Source organism: Hermetia illucens, chromosome 1 (genome assembly GCF_905115235.1).
Source record: "Hermetia illucens chromosome 1, iHerIll2.2.curated.20191125, whole genome shotgun sequence".
Classification (NCBI taxonomy): domain Eukaryota; kingdom Metazoa; phylum Arthropoda; class Insecta; order Diptera; family Stratiomyidae; genus Hermetia; species Hermetia illucens.
In genome coordinates, this window is record NC_051849.1 from 169,589,766 (window position 1) to 169,608,715 (window position 18,950).

The window sequence follows — 18,950 nt, forward strand, 5'->3', positions numbered from 1 at the left end:
TGTGGGGGAAGCGAACCTCTTTTCGCTAGGGCATCCCACCGGATACCCAGAGTAGTTCCACTGCTATTAGTTTTATTCTATCTAGAAATAGAGTTCAATCGATTTGTACATTCCTGAACGATCTTTGGAGTGATCAAAGGACTGCTCAACGTCTTCAATGCAACCTGATAGTCGCTATAGATCGCGATGCGCTTGCCCTTCAATCACTCATCAATCGCTCAAGTTGCTGCTCTTAAGATCATCTATACTTCAGTCTAAAAGACCGTTGTATGAGGTGGACTTAAAAGTTCGCAGGCTAATATAGCCTCAACGACGGTCTCAGTTTCGCCGATTGCCACTTCATCGGCACTAAATTTCCAGCGAGCATGCTCTTGAGGTCTGAGAACAGGAAAAACTCGCGGGGCCAGATCTAGAGAATACGGTGGATGCGGAACCAATTCGAAGTCCAATTCATGTAATTTTAGTATCATTTTCAGTGATTTGTCACACGGTAGATTATCTTGATGGCAAACAGCACAAATGGAGCCGTTTTTCCGCGATTGCATCCTTTAAATGCTTCCTTAATGCTATGTAATATTCGTTGTCGTTGTTGATGGTCCATTCTCAAGATAGTCGATGAATATTATACCATGCACATCCGAAAATACTGATGTCATAGCCTGGCCAATTAACTGTTGCTAAATGCGCCGTGGATTCCGCTTCCTCATTACAGGAAGGACACGTCTCATCTTGAGTAATTCCTATTCTGAACATATGCCCAGCTAGTGAATTATGGCCTGTCAGAATGCCCACAATACACCTGCAAGTCCTACTGCTTTTCGACGGGATAAACTTTGCGGTAAGCATGTTCGGTTCCGGCAGGAAAAGTTTGGTTTGTCGAACAGCATTTAGGCTCTGCCACCTGTCATTGTGAGAAGCCTGTTCCCTATTTGAAAACAGACTTAGCCAATGCTACTGATACTCCAATTGCTGGCTCCGGTCCCGGCATAGGGGAGATCGACCCCTCTTTCGCTAAAGCATCCAGGATTTCATTTCCCTCTGCGCCACAGTGACCAGGTACTCAGAGTAGTTCCACCGCATTGAATCTAGAGATAGAGTTCAAACGGTTTCTGCATTCCTGAACGATTTTCGAGGTGATCAAAGGACTACTCAATGCCCTCAATGCAGCTTAGCTGTCACTGCAGATTGCGATGCTCGTCAATCACCCAGTTTGCCGCCCTTAGGATCGCATAAACTTCGGTTTGAAAAACCGTTGCATATTGTCCCAAAGGAAAAGCCTACTACTCGTTTTCATTTATTCGAGAGGTAGACTCTGGCTCCAGAATCCTCTTCTGTTTTTGAGCCAGCGGTATAGAAGATTTTCGTATATCTCGCCACGCATTCCTCTGCGAATTCCCAGTTCTCTCTACGCTTCAGGGTAACTTCATATCTTCTACCAAACAGATGTATGGGGACACGAGAATCGGAAGGCATTGTAAGAACTGGATTCAGTCCTCCTAGTAACTCTTCCAGTGCTCTGTGCCCCCCACATACGTTGTTTCCCCATAGATCTAATCGAATTAGTCTATGAGCTGTTTTCATTGCAGTGCATTGAATAAATATATCCAGGGGCTGCAAATTGAGTAGTGCATTCAGAGCTGCGCTGGATGTGGTGCTCATGGCACCAGTGATACCCAGACACACAGGTCTTTGCAGTGCAGCTAGTTTACGGTGAAAATCATTTTATAATAATAATAATCGTTGGCGCAACAATCCATTTTGAATCAAGGCCTTGAAGTGTGTTAGAGCACTTCATTCAAGACCGTAACCGTACACCACAGTACACTGTGGGAGGCAATGTGGTCAGCATTGCACTCGCCCGAGATCATTACCCTGATTTGACTCAGGTACTCATTCACAGCTGAGTCGACTGCTGTCCGACATCCAGTCACGATAATTCCTCTGCCCCCAGCGAGATTTGAACTGCGACCTTCCGCTACGACAGCCCAGCGCTCTAACCACTTGAGACATCCGGAGACTTTTTGTCATTTTGTCTCACCTTAACCCACCACACTACGGATGCATATACGAACAACGGCCTAATAATGGCAACGTATATCCACATTTCTACATGAGGCCTGAGTCCCCATGTCGAGGCAAAGGTCTGTCTGCACAGCCAATAAGCACCAGCTCTCTATAAAATTAACGGCACGTTGTATATTCCTACACACCGTTCCAAGATCCCGATCAACAGCAAGCACAGCCACATCATCAGCATAAGCTTGAGCGTGTATTGGCAAATTTTGAAGTTCGCATAGTAGTGAGACGATCAACATACTTAACAGAAGTGGCGAAAGCACACCTCCTTGAGGGCAGCCCTTCGTTGCTTCTGCAGTCAGGTGGCGATCGACACCCATCTCAGCGCACAGCAATCCCTGCATTAGCATAGCATGGATCCACATAATTATAGCATCATCAACACCATGCACTCTGGTAGCATCACAAAGTTTTTGAAAAGACGCACAGTCAAAAGCCCCTTCAATGTCCACGAACACCCCCATCGCGTACTCACCATTCAAAGTTGCATCCTGTATCTTTGTGACCAAAGAATGAAGAGTAGACTTACACGACTTTCCACGAATGTGACGCTCCACCAGTCTCTCCAAACATTTCAGCAAGAAGGAAGTCAAGCTGATTTGTCTGAAGCTCTTTGGATTAGAATAGTCACCTTTCCCAGGTTTCGGTATGAAGACTACCTTAACCATTTGCCAAGAGGAAGGCACGTAGCCCAGAGCAAGACATCCTCGAAAAATATTTCTTAGAGGTCGCTCTAAATGCTCCATACCCTCCTTTAGCATTGCCGGATAGATGCCACCCACGCCACGCAATATTCAAAGGACAGTATGGCAGCTCTCATTTTTTGATGCTTTCGCAGTGTTCCCCTTGCAGCACTTGCGTGTTGAAGGGATTGCAAGAACCGTTAGCTCTCCCCCTGTCACTTCTCTCACCCGTTCTCCCGGGTGGTGTACTTCCAGGAGGGTCTGTACTGAATCCAGTCTGGAGCTCGTCAAACTACTGTCGGTTTTTCTAAGAGAATCCAACTTGGTCGATTCATTCCTTTTGAGGACTCTGCACAGCCTTGAAGTCTCTCTTTCGCCTTCCAGTTCCTCACAGTACGCTCTAAAAGAGTCTCGTTTCGAACACCTAACGAGCCTTTTATATTCACGCTGTGAGTTCTTGAAATTTAACCAGTCTTTGTTCTTGTTACTTTTGCAAGCACGGTTTAGAAGTCGCCTGGTTGATTTCCTGAATTTTTGCAGTTCTCGGTTCAACCAAGAAACCGTTTTACCGCTTTGGCCTCGGGAAATAGGACAAGCCTCTTCATAGCACTCTAAAAGTGTGCAGTTCAGAGTTTTCAATTCTTCCAGCGCCAAAGGAGTCCTTAGTCGCCTACGGAACTGTACTTTATTGTCAAGAAGTTCATTGAACTTTGCCCAATCTGTTTTCCTAGGGTTCCGCCTTTGTACTGCAGACTGTTCACCCGCAATAGTCAGATTGAATTCTAGATATCGGCGATCTGGCAGTGACACCTCGTATAGCACTCGCCAGTGTGTAATCAACTATAACACTTTTGAAGTACAGATTGTTAGGTCAAGTCTTTTGAAGATTAGGGTTAACTAATGATGGCAGCATGCACCCACATTAACACATGAGGCGAACAACAACTCTTACATACATCTACTCAAGCAAGTACGAAAGATAGACGAAAAAGTAAGGCTAACATCTTCACAGCCGTCGTGCCCGGTTTGCAAAAGAAATCCACAAACCCGACTATTCAATTAGTCCAAGTTTATCAGGAAAAACAGGGCCCGCATAATTTTCACCTCAGACCAATATAATGTTCACTACGATCTCAATTTTTTCCAATCACTTTAATCCAGGGTCTAGATTTCCTTTCTACGAGCCTGGGTGCAGCCTTGGCATTTCGAAATGCGTAACACACATGTTCAACCAAACCGCAAACCAGAATTTAAATCGCATACTCCACGGTTTAAAATAGCACGCGTAGTGTAGAAATGTTCGCAGCTAGAACTATATTTCCACTCCTGATTCAGAGACAATGATATAACGGATTGTAACTGGTCCATTGGACTCTTCTTCCTATTATAGCTTTAAGCGTAATCCAACTGCCTTCCCTTCTAGAGGAAATACTTATTTGGATTCTCTATGTTTATTGATTTCTTAAATAAATAAATGAATAATGTGCGCTTCTTCGAAATAACCTATTTCAGCTTCAAATGTCGCTTTCATTTTACTGGCTGCAGATGACAAAATACCTTAAACTATGATCCCCCACGTTCGTTTTTAAATCTTTGGAGAAATTGTTTTATTCATTTATTCGATCTTCGCATCATCGACTTATAACACAAATTTGCGGTATAGTAGAGCTTGTTATTCCACCCTAAGTAGTACACTATAAAAGGGTTCAAGCTTTCCCGAGATCTGTGCGCATTTGTCAACAACTGTGGAGCTTCTAACGCAATACAGACCGCGCGGTTACTCATGAAGAAACACCGTGACAAACATCGCCCTTCTTATATTGGATTTCTGGATATAGAGAGGGCATTTAACCGTGTGCCACGAACTTATCTGGTATGTCCTACGGCGAAACCAAGTACGCGTCCGCTGGGTTAAATTGCTCGACTACGATCCGAAAAGTAAAGTTCGAAATGTGGGGGGTGTATTAAAACCGCTTCTTGGTTGGTGTTCATCAAGAAAGCGCCTCACACCACTCCCCTTTACTCTTGCTATAGACACACGGGACATCCAACACCCATCGCTCTATACACTGGTTTATGCGGATGATGTTTTCCAAATATCTAGCAAAGCTGATCTCAAGCAAATTGTTCAAAAATCGAATGATGATTAAATCTGAATAAAACAGAATTTTTGACGACTGGTCGCAACGACCTGAATGCCAGAACTGAATGATTTAATTATCAGATTATCTCAAATCCAATATTTACTGCAGTTTCGTCCGCGTTGTCGCCCTCTATTGTTTTGGTTGTTGGCTGACTATAAAGGACAATGAACGGCGTCTCGCGGTAATGGAGACGAAGATGTTATGTTGGACCAGCGGTATAACACCCCATGATCACATTCCAAATGAGGATATCCGCGATCCATATGGGATTGATTCGATCGTGGAAAAATTGCAAAGGAGGCATCTTCTATGGTATGGTCACGTAATTCGCGCTAATCAGAATTCAGTTGCCAAAATTGGCCTGCACATCGAAATCAATGGAAAACGACCAAAAGCCAGCCGAAACAATGATGTCAATGGTGGCTTGGTACGCTGGATGCTGACTTGAAAGCCTGGCGACTGCACCCAGATCAGGCCTCTGACTGAGAAAAATTGCGCAGCTGATGAGGACGAGTCACCCCGTTTCTGAACGGTACAAAAGCTAAAGAAGAAGGAGAGGTAAGTTTCTGCGTCCTAAAGAAAGCGGGATCATTTTTTTGCTACTGCTATTATTCAAAATATTATTGTGCATGTCACGGTATACTTTGATATTTTTAAGTACCACGTTATACATATATGGCTGCCATTCAACCCTGGTGGTAAGTAGCGCGTTAGTTAGGATAGGTTGATGTTTCGTTTTGAATATTTCTGAGGCGAAAATGGCAGTTTGTCACCTGAAAAATTTCGTATTAGAATAAGTTGAGGTCGAAAATTCAGCATAGGTTGTTAATGAATAACGATGCAGCAACACCTTATAATCCATACACCACGACGGTCGTATAACAAGAAGTGATCATTACAATAGATTGCGAGGAGAAACTGGACCTATTTATCGAAACCCCGTAATGAAATACAAACCACCAAATTTAATAATATAATCAGACCACATATCCAACTACAATAAATAGAGCTCCTTGAATTTTAAGGACCTAAGGACAATGTGGCAATTTAAACATATTCCGCTGAGGGGACAATTGCGACTTTTTTAACTTCATAAATTTCAGCACTGGCCGTAGAAGTGCTGATAGATACGCTCAGAATTTGGGCCATTCTAAGGTAGGATCTTCTCAAAAATAGCCATTAAAAACGGATAAATACATCGCCAGCCGACTATAGAGACTACTTGTACTTCCTCAATTGTATAACTCGGTAATCACCTCTGGCATGAATTTGACTTCCGCGGGTTTTATTGGATCTAGATTATTAAAAGTGAAGTACTTATTTGGTAATGAAATTGAAAGCTTTTTAATTTTTTTTAAGGATTTGTTGAAAACACAACCACATTAAAATCGGTTTACTGTCTGTCCATTTGTCACACGCATTCTTCTCAGAATACGTCACACCTATTGATATGAAATTGGATGGAAAGGTGGCAACTGTGAACGCAGACGCATGCAGTGAGTAACATTATTCTACGTTGAATCCAAGGGGGGTGCCCCTCTCCCCCCCGCTCCCCCCACAAAAGAGGGAGAGTACAATTTTTCACTCATATGAAATGAAAGGTCTCAATTAATACTTTTCGAATCAGGTCTTACTTTTGAAGACAATTTCAAAACGTAAGAGTGAGGGGTCATTAAGGTGTCATTCTCAGAAACTACCCATTACAAAAAACTGAAAAAATCATGACACAACATGACATACGATATCTAGGCTCCAAAACACCCTCCATATCGATATCTGTTCCAATGGAATTAATAATAGTATATTAATATTAGGTGTGCAATCAAGTTCTCGTCGTTTGTCAGCAGATGCCTCGAGCGGTAAGTACTGGTTGATTTTGACATATTTGAAACGCTATGGACCAAGCTGAGATAAATGTCAAATAAACCGATTTATCATATTAGTGATTTCATGGTTTCGTCATACATTTTAGTTGTGTGAAAATGTCTGGTTTTGTGCCAAATAATAGTCATATGCGGAAAGCATTATTTTTCTTATTTCGTTGAAAAAAAAACGGCGGCTGGTGCGCATCGAGCTTTACAAAAAGTTTACAGAAATTATGCTCTAGGTGATTGCTTCCGTCGCTTTAGAGACGGTGATTTCGATGTTGATGACTGTCTACGTGAAGGAAGGAAGTCTTCGAAGCCTTGTAATTGGAGGAATTATTCGATTAGGATCCATGCCAAACCGAAAGGAAGGATCCATGAAAAAGGAAGGGTTTTCATCACTGCGTCGTGACGGGTGATGAAAAATGGATTCATTACAACAACCCAAAGAAAAGAAAATCATGTGGACTGCCCCGTCATGTTACTACGTCATCGGCTCTTTCGAATAAACACGCTGCAAGGTTATGGTATTGATTTCGTGGGACCTGCTTGGTGTTATAATATTTACTATGAGGTGTTGAAACCGAACGAAAATATCACTGAGGAATGGTATCGACTCTAATTAATGCGACTAAGTTGAGCGAGAACGGTCATAATGCGGTAATAATGCGAGCAGAGACACAGCCGAGGTCCGGTCGGGTCCAACCCCACCCGCCATATTCCCCAGATATTGCATCGTTCAATTATAACTTATTCCGTTCGATGGCACATCGTCTGGCCGATCGGCCAGATCCGAATAGCTTCAAAAACGAACACTTTTGTCGTTGACATAAGAGATTCGAACTCTGCCAGAAAGATAGGGAAAAATTGTTGCTAGCGATGGGCAATCCTTTCAGTGATTTGCATGTAACTATTTTTTCACAATAAAGTTGCATTTTTATAAAAAAAACTTACTTGCGCATCTAATATACTTTCAAAATTTACCGAGAAACTCTCTTAAGTTCATTCTTTGCACTAATATAGGCTTTAATATGAAGTAACCTACTAAGTGGTACTGGAAAGTTTAGTGGAAATCTTTACTATTGTTAACAGAGTTACCGTTGGTCAAAGCTGCCTCTTTTGCGTCAAATTGGGAGTCCTTTAGAGATAATATGTCAGTACCACATGGAATTGGATATCGAAATGTCTAACGGAAGTCAACAAAGCCTTTCACATCTGAAGCGCAGAGCTTCCAGGTTCCGGCTTGTTTTCATTTTTTCTAGGATATTTACAATAAAAACGACTTCCGTCAAAAGGCGTTTTGGCGAAATCTTTTGCTGCCAGTTATCGTCATTTAAATAGACCAAGGGAAACAGCTTTGTTGCATTTTTAATATGCATATAAAGTATGAATTCACATCAGCCAGAATTAATGTAATGAGTACCATAAAGTCCCTCCTAGACGTCCTTTCGAATTTTACATTATAAACTATTTCTAGTCATAATATTCCAGGGCAATTGTATTCCTTTCATCCCTGTCAATTTTAATATAAAAAGTTCATTTAAATTCCAATTCCCGATTTGCAAAATGAAAATTGTGCCTGTAAAAGTGGATAAAGCCAAGACCACAAGAAAACGAAATGCTGCCGGCAAGGATCAAGTTATCACATCACCCTGTATCAACATTAATATACATAGAAAGCAAAAATTAAGGTACTCATTTCCATTCTTTTACTCACATAGTCGTCGTAATCCATTGTGTTCTCATGGAGCGCATAAGACGAGTTCTCGTCGTTTGTTGCGAATCCTTCCACTGCACTTTTTGTTGGCTCCGCATATCCGTGTGCATCGAAACCTGCATCCATGCCGCCATAGGCATTCGCATATTCATTTGCATGCCCATTGTCATCATCGTCTTCATTGTCGTCATCGTTGCCATTATCCTCCTCATAGTCGTAGTAGTCGTCATCATAGCTATCATTGTCATCATCTTCCGTCGCATCCAAGTGTTTCGAATGAGAATGCTTTCGCTGAGGACTTGCTCCCTCGCTACCGCCCTTAGGATAGGTAAGGCTTGGTACACTATGGCTGGTTGTGGGTATCGCTTTTGTAATTGGAGGCGAGGCTGTGGCAAAGCCGTTGATGACACTCGATCCCCGATGACGATTCACTGCCCACGGTAATGACTTTCTACGCGACTCGAGGCTATTGTCCGGTCGAGGCCTAGGTGTCTGGTGATGCATAGGATGGTAAGGAGTTTGATGACTCTGCGGCGGTTGATGATGGGGATGATAGCGATTATGTGGGTTATGTCCATGCAACGAGGCTGGACGAGGAGTCGAAGAGGCCTGGAAGGCATGTACAGCCTCCACGATCCTCCTACTCTTGGAACGTAGATGCAGTTTCTTCTGCGAAGGTGACACAGAATGGGATCCCTGCAATTCGTCACTTCCTAATGAATTTATACTTGCACTTGGCTGTTGGCGGTGATGCAACTGACGATAGTGTTGATGGCGATAATGGTGTTCTTGTTGCTCTTCGCTTGCTCCATTTATCATATGATCCCCTCGCCTAGGGTTTTCGACTTTTACTCCTTCTTCAAAATATCTTGGCGGTAGTGGGTTGTGTCCGTAGCGATGATGTGTGTCCACCGGACGTCGGTGGTATCCATTCTGCAACGAGTTAACAGTTTGCTGAACGTGAACAAGCACGAAGAGACAATAGAAAAGAAGTAAGTGATGATTTCTTCGAGGGCATGACATAGTCCGATATTGCCACACTATATGGTTCTTCTGAATGAGATGAGCTTCTGAAAAGATAAAAATGGAATAATAAATTATTATATCAATCTATATTTAGTCTAATTATAGGCATCTATAAAATGTACATTCAAATGTATAGATTATCACCAACTTCAAGCATTCTCTTCTGGGAAGTCGCTAAGCGGACTAGACAATACGTTCTTATCTACGACAAGCAAAGAAAGTGGAATAATTATCGACCCGGCTGAACTTGATAGAATGCATGAATCAAACTATTGCACCACATAGTGGATTTTATGCTGATTAAAATTCTTAAGTTTAACATTTGACTATGTGCTATGAATTAAAAAATGAACCGTAAAAGGGTTATCTGTTCTTACTTTTAGGGATTCATTTTAGTAATTATTACCGATTGCAGCACTGAATATTTGACTGAAAGTTGTAATTATGGCTTCACCTAAAGTTTAAATTTATTTCAGTATAGTAGCTTGTGAGATCGAGTTCTGAAGAAGCCTTATTCTATATCAAATTGGTAGACCTTTAGGTAGGCAACCATGTTATAGCATGGCGTCCTTATATAATCACGCTGTCTGTATTATGGTATAACAAACCCAAAGCGGAAAGCATCCAAACTACGACATTTGTCCTTTCTTATGGAAAGGAAGCTCGACTAATCTGAAATGGATTCCTTTTTCAGTGCTTTAATTATCTACCGACCAAGCACCAATGGTGGTATTTCGGATGACGTGAAACTCCCTTTTAATCCTCCACCGGTAGGTATCTCCAAGCCGTAAATATTTTGAGATGTACCGGGATATCTGGCCGGCACGCCGCTATAGTCTTTGGTGTGATGATATTTTGGGTGAGAGTACCTAAAGGGTACAACATAAACAAAACTTAAGAAAAACCGGGAGCTTCTGCTGGCGGTATTGTCAGTGGGGGTCACTTTCTTTTACCTTGCATTAAAGGGGAATAGCTTCAGCTTAGCATTGATTGGGATGCATTGTTAGATATTGTAAGAAAAAGGAAATGCAAAATTGTCGTGTATCAGATTTGGACCCCCACAATTAACGAAAAAAAACAGTGCAGCCAAGGTGTATATATTGTTCGAAGCTTTGACGTTCCATCTATTGATGTAGATATGAAGATTGCAATTACCCGTCCAACTGGAAACTTACCTTTGTACCTCTCCTTACCGCTTTCTCTAAATCTAAGTCGGAGACCAACCTTTTCTTTACTGATCGGCCTTCTAACTTGTTCAATGGTTGTTTTAGTCTTTTTGGTCTTTCGACCAGAAGAGAGCACACATGTATCACACTACAGACGAGGCCTTTCTTCTTTAAGATTAAGAGACTGTTGGGGTATATTTTTGTCGCCCTTAACGATGTTTTACGGCAAAAAATAAAGGAATGAATTTGAGGCCGATGCTCCCTTCCCTACAGATAGAGGCAATCGCAACAAATAATCGAGGAGAAGCTAGCATCCGATTCAAGTCTTTTTCGAGGCCAGAAGCCTTGCACTGTTGTTATTGCGGTCACCGAGATAGCATCTACCCATCATATGCCTACAGTTGAGACGAGCGAGATTACAGTACCCTGTAGGAGGCAATGTGGTCAGCATTGCGCTTACCCGAGGTTATTACCCTGATTTGACTCAGGTACTCATTCGCAGCTGAGCTAACTGGTATCCGACGTCAAATCACGATACAAGTTCCACTACCACCAATGAGATTTGAACCGTGGCTTTCCGTACGACAGCCTTGTGCTCTAACCACTGAGCTATCCGGACACCACATACGAAGACTTGCTTAAGTGATAAAGTGACTTGCATTTGAGGTCTCACCAGGACAGTGCAAGGATGAAATTTTTGGTTGCAAGGGCGACGTATACATACATATAGTTGCGATTTACCTTTTGTTGGGGTGTCCACACAACCACGCCCACGCGCCATTGCTCATGGATCGCTGAAATGCGTTTCCACCACCGATTTTCTGAAAGGCCCGCACTTCTCCTCTACTGTTCTACATCAAGTACTCTTGAGCTGACCCACTCGCTGCCATCTTGGGAGATTAGGTTCCATTGCATCGCCAGCAAAGCATTTGTCGCTCCTCCTTTATGTGGGGCTTATCCACTACCGATCACAGTGCGTACGAGTACAGGAACAACATTACCACAAAAAAAATTTAATTTGATTTTCGTGTTAAGATAATCGCATTTCCACATTTGGGGCAAGACTGCTAAATTGGCTTCTGTTTCTACCATAAATATTATTACTCATTTAGACATTCGGGGCCGGATCATCTTCACCACAACTGTTTAGGTGATCCACCCACCGTAACTTGTTGAGTCGGATTTTATCCACAATCAGACGGTCGTGGTATCGCTCATAAATTTCATCATTATAGAGGTTGCGGAATCGTCCACCCTCATGTAAGGAGCCAACAATTTTTCGGAGGATTCGTCTCTCGAACGCGGTCAAGAGTTCGCAATTTTTCTTGCTAAAAACCCAGGTCTCCAAAGAACAAATAAGGACTGGTAAGATCATTTTCTTGTACGGTAAGAGGTATGGTGAAAAGTTTTGAGCGGGACAGTTTTTGTTAGCCGAAATAGGCTCTGTTGGCTGGCAATAACTTTGCACGCATTTCGTGGTCATAGCTGTTATTGGTTGTGATTTAGATAGGAGAAATTATCAATGCTATCAACGTTGTAGCCTTATATTTTTAGTGTTCTCATTTGACCAGTGGCATTTGATGTTGTTGGTTTTTCGTTTCTGATTTTTTTCTTCCGTTTCGGTTCTGCACAAAACCTTAAAAAAGGCTGGGGAGAAGTAGATTCTTCATGAATGGAATTTTAATATTTCACTCGTCAATTATTCTCATTAATTATGATGTCAGCATCTTATTTGCATGGCTTAGGATACAGTTAATTAATCACAAAAAAATGAAAATGCTATAACTTTGACACTAATAGCCGGATTTACATGAAACTTAGCATACGTATGCGCAATACTGTCCTGGATGCAAAATTTAGTACTCTTAGGATAAATCTTAGGGGGGTTTTTCAGTCGATTTCTAAAAGTTGGTAATATATTATTCATAAGTTTATTTGAGCAGATATCGCAATGGAATATATTTTGAGGCCTGGATTTCATATAAGCGCACCTTTCTGATTTTTTTCGGCTTTTTGGGTTAGGTGATTTTCAAAAATGAGTCCTGTCTCACCTTAAGTGTGTACATTTTGACTTCTTACTCGCGCACTTTACAATTCATGTCAAAACTAATATCAGATTCAAGAAAGTACTAGACCTTTCATTTGATACCCGACATGACCAATTTTTTACATCCTCCCTTTCCATGTTTGGGGAGGGCCTCTTTAAACCTTAAAATTTATGTCACTCACCGAATGCGTGGGATTTTATAGTTCCCATATACCCACCAATTTTTTTTTTGGAGCTGTTTAGCCATTTTGAAAAAAAGTGCGTGTGACAGACAGACAGACAGACAATTTAGAATTAGCCATGAACCAAGACTGATGGCACGACATTGCAGATGGTGAAACTGGAAAGTCCAGCCCTTACGGAGACATCAAAGTTTTAGAAGTCTTGACGACAAGCGTAAACCTAGACATGGGTTAATGGTTAATGAGTTAGATTCGAATGGATAGGCACGACAGACCTAAGAAAGGGAACCGCCCTGAAATAATGTGAAAACGGCTTTGGGATGAAAAATACAGTTGGAGGAAAAGGTATTTTAGTTAGTAACCTTGTGGAAGAGGTCCGACAGTGTATTTTGCCTACCTTACATGAGCGCAATGCTGACCGCATTGCCTCCGACAGTGTACTGTAGTGTACCGTTTCGGTCTTGAATGAAGTGCTCTAACACACTTCAAGGCCCTGATCTAATATAGATTGTTGCGCCAACGATTATTATTATAATTATGACGTTGACACCTCGTCTTTTACTGCACCCGGCACAGTTTGGCCGTTGACTCTTACCTACTCCGCAATGCGAGTGCCAAGCATCCCATATTACATTCCATAAAATAGAGTCAAAGAATTGTTTCAATCTTTCATTCCCTTTGCATCATAAGAGCCTCTTCAAAACGTTACTCTTACTTAGTAGCGCTAAATAACCAAATCCGCCAAGTTATTTACATACTACGATGGTCCCAAACCCAGATAAAGGAGGAGGGTTTTGGACAACGTGCTTTGTACTATCCTCAGTAAAACAAACATAAAGTGCTGAGATTACGGAAATGGATAAATTAAGTAAAGTTGGAGTTATTCCACTATACGTTAACTCCTACCTAATCTCTCTTAGTGACAGGTCCCGCGACAGACCGAAAGCAGGGTTTGCCAAGAACTGTGGAACTTGTGACGCAATACACGCTGCGTGGTTACCCATGGAGAAATACCGTGAGAAATATTGCCTTCTTTACATTGCATTTCTGAATCTTGAGAAGGCATTTGACTGTATGTCGCACGAACTCATTTGGTATGCCCTATGGCAACATCTAGCAACAGAGGAACTCGTGCGCTGGGTCCAGTTGCTCTACCATCATGCGAAAAGTAAAGTTCGAAGTATGGCGGTTGTATCAAAACCGCTTCGTGTCTTTTTCGGTGTTCATCAAGGAAGCGTTCTCTTACCACTCCTCGTTGTTCTGGTTATGGACATTTTCATAAGGGATATCCAACGTCTTGCGCCCTATGCACTGCGAAATGAAATTACTTCACGTATTAACGCAATATGGATGAAATGGAATTACACAACTGGCTTTCATTATGATCGACGTGTAAACGAACGTCTTAAATCTAAAGTATACTGCAATATCCTCCACCCTCTATGGTTCTGAGACAATGAACGGCGTCTTATGGTAATGGAGACGAAGATGTTGCATTGGACTTGTGGCATAACACGCCTTAATCATATCCGAAATGAGGATATCAGCAATCGATATGAGGTTGCACCGATCGTGGAAAAATTCCAAGAGACGCGTCTTGATAGTTACTCTCTCTGTGAGGTTTACGCGAGCATCTGTCCAGTGAACTTAATCCCACGGATTGATTTTGTGACTACAATCAGGGGCCAGTTGGGACAAGCACAACGGTACTAGTCCATGCTGAGTGTGCGGCTCAGTTTATTCACACTGTTAGATGCAAGACCCATCTAAATCTCTACCGCACCCATGTTGAACTGCAATAACACAGCCCCCATAAAGCTACCACCTACCGCGCTGAATTCACGTGCTCCAGAATTTCTCCTGAAACATGGGAATTCAGTAGCTATCCCGGTTCCCAAGGTACTATTATACCCCTGGTAAAGTTTTGTGAGTGAAGCAACTTCAGATGGGTCCCCATGCAGACTTGAGTCTGATCGCCCTAATTAGGCTATGAAGCATTCGACTACTGCATTATGGTTAGCACACCAAAGTGAGTACAACGTTTCCTAGTGCCACCACAAGGAGGTTCTCCACAGTCACTTGGTTTTGGTGGGTGAGTTCACTTTCTAATATTGGTCTGAATCGAACTCAATGGTAAGCGATCAAAAAGCCGGCCGAAACAACGGTAACTTGACAGGTTGCATGGTGATTTGAAGGCTTCACGACTACATCCAGATCAGGCCTTTAATAAAATAAGATGGCGCAACCGATTACGACGAGTTGACTCCGCTTGCGAACGCAACAAAAGGTAAAAAAAAAGTAGCGCTAAATAGCCAGAGACACGCAATTTTCGTCGAAGTGTCCCTTATTGAACACTGTTCGCTCGAATTAAATAAATTTTCGACACTCAGCCTCGCCAGGAAACAGCGCTTGTAAGATCCTATTGTGTTCTGTATTAGATGAGCAACCTGAGTAGAAGTTCACCGAAATGCATACGACCGTATTGTGGTGAAAATCAGGCTAAATAGGATGCAGTTGTTGGATCACTTAGCTCATATGGATCAAGGTAATCCAGTCCGAGAATTCTATAAGGTCAATATCTATGGTATTAAAAGAAAACGCAGCAGACCTTGCCTGACATATTGTGGTGGCGTAGGTCACGACCCCAGCCAGCTATTAGAGATATCGAATTGGCCGACCTCGGTGCAAAACTGGAATAACTCGAATTCCTTACCCAGACCGGACGCCGCGGCTTTATTTCACCGTTGACGAAAAATGACTCTTAAGGAATAAGAAGCATAGTGGGTATTATTCGAAACATTCTGAAGACTCACAACAGCACATTGTTCTATGATAATGAAAATTTACAATAACCTTCCTATTTCACCTTCTACTAAAACAAGAACAACAACCACAACTTGGTATCTTTATTGAGCCTAAAAAATAGCCGAAAACTATATCAGAATTTAAGAGGCGGTTAGGAGGTGCTAGCCTATGAGCAATAAATTATAGAAATTGGCAATTTTTTTAAGTCTAATAATTCTAGTTTGTTTCATCATACGTAGGGGTAAAAGTATACTATTGGCCCTCATTGACAGGGTCGGAGTATCAGCCTGCGGTATCATTTTATATAAACTTTCTACTTAATATCTACGATAGGCAGAGTACGCCTTTAAAACACAGTAATATATAGGTAAAACTGACACAGTTAGAGACTTCAAAATAGTCACTAGAATGACTTTGTTTAAGTTAAAAACTTAAAACCTTGCAGATACTTCACTTTGAGAGCAAGTAATCACTTTTTCGGGCCAGTCATAATCAGGGAAAACTAGTTCCCGAAATGTGTACATAAAATTAAAGTAAAATAAAAGATTCTTTCATGGAGAAAGGGTTTTTTCTTTGTTGAATCTGCATGTGCACACTTTTGTTACAAAGAAGCGACATGACTATAAATATCATTTCACACCGATCAGATACTTGAATGCTCTGATCTCTTTGTTACTTTCTCAAATATGTTATGAATGATGCAATATTTTATAGAATTTTCCTTACCGAACTTCTTACACGTACAATCTATGTCTCCTTTCAGCGTTCTGATTTTATGTCCGTAATACTAAAAAGGCGGTCGGGTATATGGTAGTAAGTGCAATATCCTTCTTTTCGTCTAGAGAACATGTAATCGTAGGAAAGGGTTCATGTTACACGATTTCACTTTCAGATACCATAAAACACTGCACAGGCTGAAACGTTTGTAAAAGGAATTCATGTTGTTGGCGTCAACCCGTTTCTAGATGCTCGAATGGTTTTTATAGCCCGCTTAACCTCGTAAGGATTTCACATCACTTGTATACAAAAACACACACCTAACGAACGAATAGAAAAATATACGAAATGTCGTAGAATTGCACTTAATGCCTGAACGATTCAAAACCTTTGTTTCGAGCACTTTCAAGTAGAGTAAGGAAAAACGAAAATACTTTCCTTTGCCTTTATCGTGCATTTACCTTCCTACGGGATACATTACATTATATCACACTCGTCCGTTTTCCCTGGAAACAAGCGTGACTCCTCTAGTTATTTTCCATCATGCCCTACCGCACCTCTTTTTCACTTTACACAAGGAAAGGCTGAGGATGTAAAACACTGATATCAACAGTTTGGCTCCCGGAAGTAAAAGAAAATATCCCGCCTTTCCAAACAGGTTAATGGCCTTCCCTGACAGTCTTAAACGATCCCGTTGTGCTGGTCCGCAATTGCAATAAGAATCTTGTCCCAACGGCTGACCCAGAAAGGGCTGGAATCTCACCAAAAGGACAGGTAGGAAGTAATTCCCAAAGTATTTTCGCGGTTTCAGTTTCGCACATCCAGTAGCCGAGTTTCAATCAACACTAAAGAGAAAAGTTATTCTGTACGACCAATGACATCACTGGTGGTCGTTTGGTGGTTAACCACATTCATTCAAAAACTGGTAAAAACGGGATGCACTTCTTGTATGCAAGTGCGATTAATTAACTTGTCGGTGCAATTAAATTGCCTGTGCACAGGCTTTGTTTCACAAACTCATCTATAGTGGGATCGATCTTTGCAACTTTTCGTCGACTCTCGAGAGGCCAAATTGTTCACCTTTATGTTGAGATAAAAATGCACAGATGCAATTAAAACTTTGCATAGTCTTATCTATCTACTTGTGACAAGCTAGAAGAACATGCACCGCGAGGTTAACGACTTAGCGACCGTCAGGAGTTTTTTTTCACCTACATCGCGATCATACGAGTACGCAAAGTTTAATTAGAATTTATTTTTAAGCGGCAACGGTTAATTCATTTTAACAATTCCGAACACGTGATCAAAGTGATCTGATCCGCTCCGACGTGAACACCAACGAGACCGATCTAAATTTTCTTAAGACTGGCTGACCAAGAAAAACGAAATTTCTTCTCAAGATGCTGGGATGCTTTCCACGAGATAAATACGTTCGATCTTGTAGCCGGCAACAAGAGATCTGTACCGTGAAGTCGCGGTTCGTGCGACAAAACCACGCTACGACTGCGACGACGTTCTCAAGTCGATTTGTAGTCTGAGACTGCCTGAATGGGTGCCCCAAGTGCGATGAAACGACCCAAGTAGAACCGCGCTGGGTCTTGGTGATTACTTATTACTCAGACAAGATGTTTTCTCAACAACACACGTCATCATCATCTTTTAAATAGCCGCTCCTTGGGCGGCTACCACTTTCATTCAAGCATCCGTATCCGTAGTCATCGCCAATGCACAATGGGAACTTACATTCCATGATCGATGACGAAGTCATTATGATAGGCTCGAAAACAGGAATGATAGCGCATTGCCTTATTTAGAGAGGATGACCCAAACAGCTTCCGGTAATTGAGAGCCAATCTAACAGCTGAGGATCGAACTAGTAGCTTCTTCCATGATAATCAATATACTGGCGTGGACATATTCCACATTAATATGCAACCGCCAGCGACTCTATTCCCGTATCTTTTTCCAGGAACTCTTGTCACAAATGCAGATGATCCTTCGCACACATAATTGTTTGCAAATTTGATTCTAGTTAGTTTATGCAGACACTGGATATGCACATGAAATGGAAATTGCATCTAATAAATGTTTTTATAATGGAAGCAACGATTATATTTCATGAATAACTCCAATTAGTATGTGTTTATGTCCATATTTACATATATGAATATTATTCTGGGAAAACCGAGCCTTAACGCAACGTTCAACTGATTTGCGATGAGAACTGATGATGACACTTTGCAAAAGATAGAATACTTTAACGAAACCTAACTCAGCTTCTAAGAAGAATTCGCTCGACACCCAAAGAAGGAAAATGCGACAACTTAATGATATTATTAAATGGCGCCCATTGTGGGTTTGAGCTGGAATAGTTTGAAGACACATTTATAGGCGTACAGTGCCGGAAAAAACGTGCTCAAAGTTCTTCGTTCATTTATGTATTTTTAATCTTAGCGTAGCGTATTTTATATAGAATAAAATGCGTAATTTTAATCTTTGAAAAAAGTCCTAAAATCCTTCGA

At 41.6% G+C, this 18,950-nt stretch overlaps 1 protein-coding gene across 2 annotated transcripts in view; it reads right to left on the reverse strand.

Annotated features, from left to right (window-relative positions):
• The window catches only part of LOC119661602, a 99,453-nt gene extending 81,486 nt beyond the window's left edge, over nucleotides 1-17,967 (reverse strand). The window contains exons 1-2 of one of the 2 annotated variants that reach the window (XM_038071003.1): nucleotides 16,456-17,967; nucleotides 8,486-9,555 (exon numbers count right to left, since the gene is read on the reverse strand). In XM_038071003.1, coding sequence (XP_037926931.1) covers nucleotides 8,486-9,508 — 1,023 coding nt within the window. In that variant the 5' untranslated portion in view covers nucleotides 9,509-9,555; nucleotides 16,456-17,967. Of the gene's footprint in view, nucleotides 1-8,485; nucleotides 9,556-16,437 lie in introns of both variants that reach the window. The other variant, XM_038071002.1, reaches the window with a different exon arrangement.
• Between the last annotated feature and the right edge of the window lie 983 nt (nucleotides 17,968-18,950).